General features: G+C 35.7%; 1 protein-coding gene across 1 annotated transcript in view; it reads left to right on the top strand.

Annotated features, from left to right (window-relative positions):
• The window catches only part of LRPPRC (leucine rich pentatricopeptide repeat containing), a 119,290-nt gene that overhangs the window by 65,368 nt on the left and 41,689 nt on the right, over positions 1-12,233 (top strand). The window contains exons 24-25 of the mRNA XM_003908571.4: positions 5,237-5,361; positions 5,829-5,935. Of these exons, the coding sequence (XP_003908620.3) occupies positions 5,237-5,361; positions 5,829-5,935 (232 nt within the window). The remainder of the gene's footprint in view (positions 1-5,236; positions 5,362-5,828; positions 5,936-12,233) is intronic.

Below are 12,233 nucleotides of genomic sequence, written 5' to 3'. Positions count from 1 at the left end.
ATTTCATTTAAGTGTATCATGAACTTCATTTATGCTGTCCTCCCAGAACTCTTGCTAAATTAATCTTGAGTTCTTCATAAAGGTCACAATTTCTCTAAGATGAACTTGTAACAATGTTTTTGGAACTCACTGGCAACACTTTAATATGATACATAAATGGGAAATAGGCTTTTTTAAATGTTGATGATTCTGTTATACACGCTCCCCTTCAATTTTAGCATGTTCATTTGTACTGGATACTTTTATTATTTATAGGAATGCTTGCCTTCTAGAGTAGAACTCCTTATGTGCTGAAAGGAAATTAAGGAGGTTTGGCTCTTTTACTCCATTATTGCAATTAAGAATTTAGCATCATCAGTGCCAAAGGACAAAAAGTGGTTCGTTTGCCCTAGGGGAACAGGACAGTGATAAGATGATTTTTCGTCAAGGATCATTGGGTCGTAATTAAGTTACATTCATGGCTATTGCTTTTTGAAGGATGATTGGTAAATGACAGGCTTCATGTGCTTAGTACGGACAGTGTGCAGTAGGGTTTTTTCTCCCTCTGTCAGAAAATCCTGTTGAGCCTGATAATGTAAATGTGGCATTTTATTCTGAACAAAAGAGCAGGGAAATGAGCTATCTTGTCTAATCATTCAGTTGTTTAACACCGACTTCCAGTTTAGACTCAATTGGCTGGAAAGCACTTGACATGTGAAGTTAGTGCTGTTCGGAACGCATGTTTGAGTAAATTTTAAAGTAAGTGACAGCTAAATTGTACCTAGGGAAATTACAAAGCCTTCAACACAGTTAATTTTTTGGGGAGGATTAGTTGTAATTGCAACACCAGTCTCCTTGAAGATTCCTCATTTATAGATGATGAACAGAAAAAAAAACATTTAGCTCTTTCAAGTGCTGGTTCTCTCAACAGAATAATTTTTGTGAAGATGATGGCTTCTCTTGAATTGGTGTCTTCCTATATTGAACATCTGCTTAGGATTTGTAAGAGAGTTTGTTTTTAAGGAGTTCAGTTTGGTTTTTGTTTGTTTTTTCTTTTTTAAACTTTTTTCTCCCCCCACAGCCCCTCTTTTCTGTAGTGATTTCAGATTTGAGAGCATTTCAGTAAGGAAGGCCCTTTACATAAATTGCCACTTCACTAACAATGTATAAGGTTAAAGTACTTTATTCCAATAAAAAAGAAATCAGTATTTGTCATCTTTCTTTTGTTGTTTAAGTATACTCTCTGGAATTAGAAAGTTACTTAGTATAAGTTGCGAGACTAAGTTTAAAGCTACTGGTAGATGAATAGATAGTTGTCACTCGTGGTTGTGTTAACAATTCCAGATTGTATGAAACACATTTATGATTTTACAGGTATATGTATTGAGGAATGTATATGAGTTAGGAGTACGTGTTTCTTGGTATCTCAAAGTGGATAGTTTTATGATTGGTGGATGTCCCATAGAAATGTCTGTCCAGCAAACTTACATGCTACGTGGTGTTTGTTTTTCTGTCAGTGACGTTATAGCATACTTCAGTTTCAGAATGAGGACTCAAACAAGTGCTACTATCAGATTTGCCATCTGAGCTTCAAGCTTATTTTTCTGGATGTTTGTCCATGTAATAATAAGAAATTGTAGTTTATAGTAGTTCTGTGTAGTCATGTTCCCTTAAGAACTGAATTCTAGATTCTAGAATGAATTTTGATACAGGCCAAGTGAGTCCATTCAAGCTAATGAATTTAACGCTATTTTAAGTTTCCAAATTTCTTGCTGGACCCAGCTTATCTCATATATATGTTCTTAAAATTTAGAATTACAGAATCTTTTCCTCAATTTTACCTTTATTTCATAGACTCACAGAATTTTTGTAAAGCTTATATTTTTAATTTGCACCAAACAAAATACTGCTTTTTAAAATGATTGCTTTTTATTAGTGTATGTAATTTTATGCATGAAAATTATGTAATCTACTGAAATTTTGGGGAAGTTGTCTTGATTTTTTTTTTTTAAAGGGATAATAGTATGCTATAGATTTGATTTTTCTTTTAGTGTCATTTGTGAAAGCATTGACAATTTTTATTAGGAATGAGGCTTTAAATATTTGTAAAGCTTTAGGAATTATGCATATATGCTGATACAAGCATGGGCTCAAAGTTTCGAATGTAAAATTAATGTGTCAACATTAATTTCTTCAAAGGATTATTGTTATTTCTTAATAGGATTTTTAAATCATTTCTAGCGCTCAACGAAATTCACAGATCACTTTGGGTCACAGAAGCTAGAAGTATACTAATTGGTAATGTGTTGTCCCACATTTTGGCTGTAAAGCAGTTTTTACCTTTCTCCTTTTGATATTGTGCTTCCCTTACGGATTTCATCCTGCCTAATAAAAGTGGTATTTTCACCTGACGATTTTCTCTGCTTGTGCAAAACACTTTAGATGAACCTAATAAGCACAGAGTCATAGAACCTATTAGAACTAAGAGGGAACCCAAATGTCCTTGAGTTCAGCTGTTGTGATAACCTGCTTTTCATCACCACTTCTAGAAATGTATCACATTGCTACAGCTGAGTAGCATAAGTACTCTTATCAGTTGGGATGGAAATCCCAAAGTCCTGTGACTACACAGCTATCTTCATAGCAATGCAAATTTTAGGTGCTTTAAACCACATTTTTCATTTCCATCATCACCTAAGTTTTCAAGCTTTAATATGAAAGATTAATAGTGACATAAATTATGTGGGGAATGTAAATTTTTATCTTTTAAAATGACATGATCCAACCACAAGTCAGGATTAGATAACAGGGACTGAAGAACTGGCTAGTCATTAACTTAATTTTTATCTCCAGTACACTTTGTATGAGGTATTTCATTATAAATTTCTAATTCATTTTGTTGGCATCCTAAGAGCAGTAATGTTGGTACTTAAAATTACAAGTATATGACTTATTTCCATTTTGCTATTCTTGTCTTTTCTGTTGTTGTTCTGAACATGTATAATCTTCAGAAGCATATATTTGGAGACCAAAGACTATTAACATGTCGCTTTGATTGACAGAACAATTATTCATTCATTTATTGATAGCTTTGACCTAATGTAGGGGGAAATACAATTGAGACAATACTATTCTAGTTTGGGAATTGATCTGGAAAAGCAAATCATGCCGCTTAAAAAAAAATTGTATGTGTTAGCTTTGCTCTTAAAAATGTTTTAGTAGTTTTTCGTTAAGCAGAATTATAGAAGGGCAATAACTGAACCTGTGTCTGAAGTAAGGGAAAATACTGATTATATAAAGCTTTATATCATATGTGGTAGCTACTGTACCATTTCTCTTGTATGACAGTAATCTAGCCTGCAACATCTACTTGCGGTTTTGAAATTAACCTGTAATTTAGTCTTCACCCCAAATGACAAAAATTCAAATGACTCTGTAGGGTGCCAGAAGATGCACTGTAAACAGGGCTTAGTAAGGGGATAAGGTAAGAGTTTCATCAGGATAGGCTCGTTTTTCACTGTGTCAGTATTATTGCAACAAAATTAACATTTCTTCGTTGTCTTTTACTTTTTTAGTGTGGCTTAAAATCAAATCTAGGTAAAATAGTAATTCAATTTAGGGCAGCGTAACATTTGTATAAGGGACAAAAACATGAAGGCTTTAACGGAAAGTATAAAAGGACTTTCTGATTTTGAAAACTGTTTTGTGTATGAGACATTTATATTCTCTACAAAGATTTTCACTAATTGTCACTAGTTGTACTTGGAGCCATGTCTCTAACCATGCCTCTTTTTAAAATACCTTTCATACTCTCTTTTCATAAATCTTTAATTTCTTATTCTAAATTGCACCACTTTATTAGATTATTCAGATACCAGTACTTTTAATAAAGCATATTGTGTAATTAGATGTACTGAACTGACAATGGGAAGTCCAACTACTTGCTTGCTCTGTTTACCTGTTAGCCTTAATCAAATCAGCTGGTCTCTAGATGCCCCAATTTCTTTATTTCTCTGAAAGTAAAAGGGGGTGGCAAGTAGAATTGGATCATATAATCTCTATAATTTTTCCAAAGGATTTTTTTTTTTTGGAAACAGTTTCACTCTTGTTGCGCTGGAGTGCAGTGGCATGATCTCAGCTAACTGCAACTTCCACCTCCTGGGTTCAAGGGATTCTCCTGCCTCAGCCCCCGGAGTAGCTGGGATTACAGGCATGCGCCTTCACGCCCGGCTAATTTTGTATTTTTAGTAGAGACGGGGTTTCTTCATGTTGGTTAGTCTGGTCTCACACTCCCGACCTCAGGTGATCCGCCCTCCTCGGCCTCCCAAAGTGCTGGGATTACAGGCGTGAGCCACCATACCCGGTCTTGCAAGATCTTAAATATTTCTCATACTGACATTGTCCTTTTTTGTTTGTTTGTTTGTTTGTTTTTTTGAGACGGAGTCTCGCTCTGTCGCCCAGGCTGGAGTGTAGTGGCCGGATCTCAGCTCACTGCAAGCTCCGCCTCCCGGGTTTACGTCATTCTCCTGCCTCAGCCTCCCGAGTAGCTGGGACTACAGGCGCCCGCCACCTCGCCCGGCTAGTTTTTTTTTTTTTTTTTGTATTCTTTAGTAGAGACGGGGTTTCACCGTGTTAGCCAGGATGATCTCGATCTCCTGACCTCGTGATCCGCCCAACTCGGCCTCCCAAAGTGCTGGGATTACAGGCGTGAGCCACCGCGCCCGGCCGATGTTGTCCTTTTAAAGGGGGGAAGAATACTTTTAAAGGACCCACAAGAATATAGTACCACACTGTTTAAGGAACTGATTTCGCCGGGTGCGGTGGCTCAGCCTGACTCACCTCAGGTGATCCACCAGCCTCAGCCTCCCAAACTGCTGGGATTACAGCCGAGAGCCACCGTGCCTGACTAGAAATAATACATTCTTACAGCACTTACTACATAAAGTCAGAATTTATAATAAAATCAGAGAATGCCTTTATCTATTTGGACTTTTTTAAAAAGTACCGTTTAACACATGAAATAATAAAAGATGAAGCAGAGTAAATAGTGGACTGCTGATGATGTATGTATTCAGAACATTTACTTATATAGAGAAATTGTTTCTTTTTTTCCCCTCATTTTAGCTTTGTGGTTCTCTACCTTAAGTAAAGCTCAGTTGTTTACATATTAACTGGTCATTAAACACCTCTCTAAAGTATTACTGAGAGACTAAGCTGAATTAGATTTATTTTATTCGTTAATTTTTTTGCTTCTAAGGGATGACCCGTCTACCGCTCTTGATGTCGCCATTGACTGCTGTGAAAAGTATAAAATATTACCAAGGATGCATGATATCTTGTGTAAACTGATAGAGAAAGGCGAGACTGATCTAATTCAGAAAGGTTAGTCACTTTCTAATATCTTAATGTAGTTGGATTTTTTTCCCTTCTTGCTTATTTAATCTTAGTGTATTGTTAAGAGAAACTTCAGCAGAAGGCCAGCACATTCAGATAAACTTTCTTTATACTTGTGAAATCTAAAAGAAAAATATCGGGTAGATTTCCAATATTACACATGTTCTTGATTTTAGTAACTGTTCATTTTGAAAAAATGTCTGTTATTTTTGTGTTCTACTTCTTGGTGATCTGCCTTTATGAAGATTTTTTTACCCTTATCCTTACTAGTTCTCTTTGAAGCTACTCTGTTAGGTACTTAATTAGTCAATATAGCTATAATCTTTAAGTTATTCTTAATATTTGTTTTTTAAAACAAATTTTTCTTGTATTTGTCTGGAACTTCATATGATACTGTTTTTTCTGGTGTTTTTTTTTTTTCTCCTAATATGTATATTTTTTTCTCTCCTCCCTAGCAATGGACTTTGTGAGCCAAGAACAAGGTGAAATGATTATGCTGTATGATCTCTTCTTTGCCTTCCTACAAACAGGAAATTACAAAGAGGCCAAGAAGATCATTGAGGTGTGATTTTAACTACAGTATTCTAATTGTAGAGCTATTTAGACTCTTAATTAGAATACATTTAAAAATTTTAACCTTTAATTACACTTGTTCTGATTCATGTTAATAGAATTCAATCCCAATAATGTGGGGGGAGGGGGATCTCGGCCAGCTTCTTTTTTGTATATAATTACAGTTCAGAAAAGGCAGTCTGGTTGTATATTAAATTTGTTTCCTCACTTTGTTAAATTCACTATTATATATCAAAATGATATTTGCATATTAAATCTTGGATTGTGGAACAATTAAATTAAACTGGCATTCCGGGGTGTAAAGTTGCTAATCCTCTTTGCCAAAGAATTCTTTGTTCTTAAAAGCAGTGGAATTTAATTTGCTGCAGACCATGCTCAGATTTATTTGTAATGCTTGTCTACAAGTTAATCAGCCAAACAAGTGCTGTCTGCAACTGTTTGGCATTTAATTTAAATTTTCTTCTTCTTCTTTTTTTTTTTTTCCACTATGGTAAGCAGCTTATGGGAAATGGTAGGTGACAAACCTGGCCTATTTAGGATTAGTATATTTTATCTAGGCTTTACTAAATTTTGCTTGGTGGACTTGATAAGTCAAGGGCTAACTATAAAAGTCTGTCCAAATTGTGATTAATTTCACTATTAAACAATTCTGTGTCCACTAAGAAAACAAAACATTTCACAGAAGATGGACCCATTGCCTTAAGAAAAATTATTTCATGTGATTGAAACTGTTAACTTATAAATACATCAATAATCATGGGTTTTCTCAGATTATACTTTGCTTTTAGTCAGTGTTGTTTTCCAAAAATAAACAGGGGACAGGATGCAACAGTGGTGTTTGACCTCCTTATTTTTGTATATTGATGACTGCTTATCATGAAACTGAAAATGCAGGCACACAACCCAGAAAACTGTATTTTTTTCCTCCTGATGTTTTTTGAAGAGAATGGTGTAGTATAGAAAAGGAGGACTGTGAAATCAATTCAGAACTTTCTTCTCTTTTCATTTTATGACTCGGTCTGCCCACTTTTCAGCGGACAGTGGGGCGTGCTGTCGTGCTATGTTGGACAGGCGCTTCTGTAGTTTAAGTGGTTCATTTGCATTTTCTAGAAAATGGTATAATTTCTTCCACATTCACTTCTGAAAGTACAGTGAATCCAAACCTGAGAAGAGCTGTCTGGCTATTGAGTTCTGCTGCCCTATATGTACAGTGTCAGTATTAGCAGGTCACTGATCAGAGCAGAAATGAAGCTCAGCTTTGAGAGGTTCTACAGGAGGAAAGCATGTGCCTGTCTTTGTGTAGTAAGATGTGACAGAGTCAGAGGCAGAAGAGTGATTTCTTGTTTTGCCATCTACCTGCTTATGTGATAACGGACAAGTTACTAAACCTTTCTAAGCTTCCTCATGTATAAAAGAGAACATAATATCTGTCTTTAAGATTCAATCACATAATGTAGGTAAAGCAGCTTGCATGTTTCCTGGATTATGGTAAGTGATCAATAATAATAATTCCCTTTGCCCCTTAAAGGTAAGGATTGTGTTGTCTTCTTTACCTCACGTAATTCAAAATACGATGTTCAGCATAAGGTACATGTTTGTCACATGAATAGGCAAGAGAAGACTGCCTCTTAATTACTTAGAGCTTTGCCAGAGTACAACCACATTTAGGAATGGCTGTCTGCTGGTGACAGAATTTTTATAGTAGGTGTGTACAAAATTTTTTAAAGGGTAAAGAATAGCTTTACAGAAAGAATACTACAAGTCATGAGCAACATTTTTATAATTCCCAAAAAAAGCAGTAGTGTCTTATCATTGGGTAGATTCACTATGGTTGAATTTCCAGACTTGCTTTGTATTTGAAGCATTGTGGAAATAATTAGATAAACCAGTCATAGGCAAGGTTCAGTGTGTAGTAAATATGACCTGTTTTTTTGTCTGTTTTTAAAATGAGTTGGCATACGTGTATCATGTGTTATGTGTAATATATTTGACAATCTCCAGTCTTCTTTGTTTTTTTTTTTTGAGACAGGGTCTTGCTTTGTTACCCAGGCTGTGTAGTACAGTGGTGGCTTAGCTTACTGCAGCCTTGACCTCCTGGGCACAAGCCATCCTCAGAAAGACCTAGTCTGAAAAAAGTCCTTTCTATAACATTTCATCTTACAGCAATTACTACATTTTGTAGATTCTCTTATTAAAGGTCTAGCTCTTCAACTGGAATGAAGGGAAGGGAGAAAGACTGAGAAGGAAAGGAAGGAGGGAAGGGGAAACTGGTCCAACTCGGAAGCCGTGCAAATGCTATCAATCACCTTCGCTAAAGAGCTTCATTCTGGAGGTTTCAGATGAAGAAATCTGCCAATACCACCTTTAAGGGTTCATGATAGGAGATACTGTATCAGATCTAAGAGCTCCGTTTATCTTGTACCTATGTTAATTCACCCTATTTTCTGTTAACTCAGGTCTCTATCCGTCATTTACATAGCATTTGAGATGACTGAGTAAAGTGTCTTAAAAATCCACCACCATTACCCTAATTTTGAGTGTAGCAGTGTTTGGGGTGAGAATTAAAAGATGAATTGTGCGTTTCCACTTAGAGTAGAGACAAAAGCATTCCAAGCAGAAGGAACTGCCTGGGCCAGGACCCTGAGGCAGCAAAGAGGTTCCTCCCTTTATCCTTCTGCCTCTTAGAACTCTTATTAGATAACACTAATAAAATGACATCTGGAGTGTCTGGTACATTATCAGACATTTAATAAATGTTAGTTTGATTCCCTTCCTTCTCTATGCCATTCTTTCCTGTGTAGAAGTCAATCTTTTTATCTCTTCTGCAGATACATCCGCTGTAGGCTGTCTCAAGAACTCTTGGGAATCAAACCCAAGGGAAGAGGTTAGAGTAAGAAATGCTAAGTTTAAAGCAGAATTTTTTTCTCATCTTTGTGTTGGTTCTGAGAACCTAGCAGTGCCTGGCACATGACAGGCACTCAGTAAGTGATTGCAGAACTGCTCAAAGGGGTAAGGGTTAAATTCAATAATACATTTCTTGATAGAAAACCTTTAATATGGTTACATTTCATACGTTATTTAACTTTTTTGCTTGTATATATAATCTCTGCCTGGTCTTGAAAAAAAAAAATGAGTAACCCGAAAAGTGATACTTGATATGGTCTGCAACACTTTCTTCCTGGGAGGTAAATGAAGTACCTGAAAAGATCATAGACTAAAAGAATGAAGTCATTTTTCTGTTTGTTTGTTTACAGAGAAATACCTTATTTTACCATAATTTCTAGCAATAGGACTATTGGACTAGCACTCAGGAACCCTGAGTTTTAGTTCTGGCTCTGCTATAGGAACCATAAAGGAGATCCCATCCATAAAGTCATAACAACATTGCTGTCTTTATGTATCAGGGGCTTTCATAATGGTAATGACATTTGACCCACTTTTGAGAAATGATCCTAAATGAGCCTAAATGATCTGAAAACCAAAGTAGGTAAAGATTATAAATTATGATTATTACCTGTAACAGTGAAAGTTTTTCTCAAAGGAGAAAGGGCGCAAATGAACTTCAGTTTGTTTATGAAATGGAATGATGTGGCCGTTAAAAATAATGCTTACAAGATTTTGGATTTTCGAATTTGGAATGTGCAACTAGTAAATAATACAGATAATCCAAAAGTCAGAAAAATCTGAAATCTGAAACGCTTCTGGTCACAAGCATTTTGGATAAGGGATACTCAACGTATAGTAGTTACGGAATTTGAAACCAGGCCCTGAGTTTCTGTTTTCTGTTGGTTCCCCTGTACCTTCCTACCTCCATGATCTCATGACCCCTCAATATCTGAACTGTCAAAAACAACTTACCCTTTCTCCAGAATTCCTCTTTCTTGACTTTTCCCTCTCTCCTTATCTGCTGTTTTGCCTTTCCATCACACTGCAGCCAGAGTAAATTTTGATCTCTTCTCAGTGGGGGGAAAAACTCTTTTGATGACTTTTAAGACCAAAAGTTTGGATTCCAGTGATCTCCCAGTCTTTGTTACTAATTCAGGACTTTTTATCCCATTTGCCTTCCTTAATAAGCCAGGGTGAATCCTATACACAGATGATGGATTTTAGAGCTAGGGGTTTTTTTTCATTTGTTTGTTTTTGTTTTTTTGTCTTGTCCCCCAAAATTTCAAGATATGTCAGTTCTCATGTAAATGTATACCCCCTTCTTTCGTGAGTTAGTTTTGTGTCTCCTATAACACCTGGTCAGGTGGATAATTTTTAGTTCATATTTTCCCCCTTATTATACATGGTCTTCAAGTCTATCTTGGAAAATTTTAGAGAAAAGGACAAATGCTAAAAGATTTAATAAGTACCATGAGACCTTTCTTGCTCCCTGTTCTGTGCTATCTATGGGGATAAATATAGTTGATCCTTGAACAACATAGGTTTGGATTGTGTAGGTCCACTTACGTGTAGGCTTTTTTTCAGTAACTATATTGGAAAAGTTTTTGGAGATTTGAAAAAACTCGCAGATGAACTGCATAGCCTAGAAATACTGAAAAAAATTAAGAAAAAGGTATATCATGAATGCTTAAAATATAGCCGGATTCTAGTCTATCTTATCATTTGCTACCACAAAACATATACAAATCTATTATTAAAAGTTAACATTTATCAAAACTTACACACACATAGACTATACATGCTGCCATTCACAGCTGAGAGAAATGCAAACAAAAGTAACAAAGTACTAGTCATAAGTACATTAAATTCACTGTAGTACATATTGTATTACTGTAATTATTTTGAATAACACCATGACATCCATACACAGTATCACTAGTGATGCTGGAAGTGCTTCTAAGAAGTAAAGTTGTGACATTTCAAGAAAAGGTTGAATTGCTTGATATGTACTGTAGATTGAGGTTTGCAGCTCTGGTTGCCTGCCATTTCAGATAGAAATTCATCTTGTAAAAAGATGTCATAAACTTACAATATCAAAAAATACAATACTGTAAATGTATTTTCTCTTTCTTACGATTTTCTTAACATTTTCTTGCTGTAGCTTACTTGATTGTAAGGATATAGTATATAATACATGTAACATACAAAATATGCATTAATCAATTATTTGTTATTGGTAAGACTTCAGTCACCTGTAGACTATTAGTAGTTCAGTCTTTGGGAAGTCAAAAGTTATATGTGGGTTTTTGACTGCACAGATGGTCAAACTCTAACCCCTATATTGTTCACGGTTCAGTTGTACTTGAACGGTACTTAGGTTGGGGTGGGGATGTTGTTTTTTTTTAAGAGATGGGGGTCACACTATGTTACCCAGACTGGAGTGCATTGGCTATTCACAGGTGCAGTCATAACACACTGCAGCCTTGAACTTCTGGCCTCAAGCAGTTCTCCTGTTTCAGCCTCCCGAGTAGCTGGGACTATAGGTGCATGCCACCTTCTCCAGCATGTTCTTGTCTTTGTCCCTTCTTTAAAGCCCTTGTGGACATGGTTTTTCCTCCTACTGTGTTAACTAGGGGACATGAGGCTAGAGCGGGCGGTTTTTGTTGTTGCTTTCATTTGACATCTCCAGCAGTAGTGGCAAGAAAAATCAGAACAGGTGAAAATTTCTATTTGAGTTAAATTCAGGATAATCTTCCTTGAGACAGAGTTTGAAATGCAGTAGAAAAACTTTCATTTCTTTTTACTTAACAGGTAATAATTATTGGATATCTGTTTTTACTAGTATACATAGAAGTTTATGATAAGCTTTTATGGTAAATTTACATCAGAGTGTTGCAATGAAATTAAAGTAATGACAATTATTTTTGGCTTTGGATTACTTTTTCCCCCTATACAATTAAACTTAGTGAATTGCAACTGTAGAAAGTTGTGGTTTGAAGCACAGTAGTTCAGGTGGAAACAAACATGCAATTGTTTCTATAAAACTAATTATTTTATCCTCACTATTCATTAGATAGATTGTATATAGCAACACAGAAAGAACTAAAGATGAGTTTAATTAACATTAACTGTTTTTTGATGTTATATTTAACATCCCAATTAGAATTCTATTCTTCTCCATGGTTTTATTACATTTTCTATTTCTGCTTTCAACTTGCAGCGTTCCGATGTTAAGAGATAAGCCAGAAATCTTGACTATTACAGCAGCCTAGGAGATTTAGTTAATCTGACCTAGATGTTCTTTTGATGATTGAGATTTATATTTGAAGTTCTCAATTTCAAAATGAAACATGGGAAGATCTGCCATATAAATCGGCTGTCTTGCCAAAGACAGGCAGATT

Source organism: Papio anubis, chromosome 14 (assembly GCF_008728515.1).
Source record: "Papio anubis isolate 15944 chromosome 14, Panubis1.0, whole genome shotgun sequence".
NCBI classification, from domain to species: Eukaryota; Metazoa; Chordata; class Mammalia; order Primates; family Cercopithecidae; genus Papio; species Papio anubis.
The sequence above is the reverse complement of the archived record's forward strand: the minus strand, read 5'-3'. Positions and strand labels throughout refer to the sequence as shown.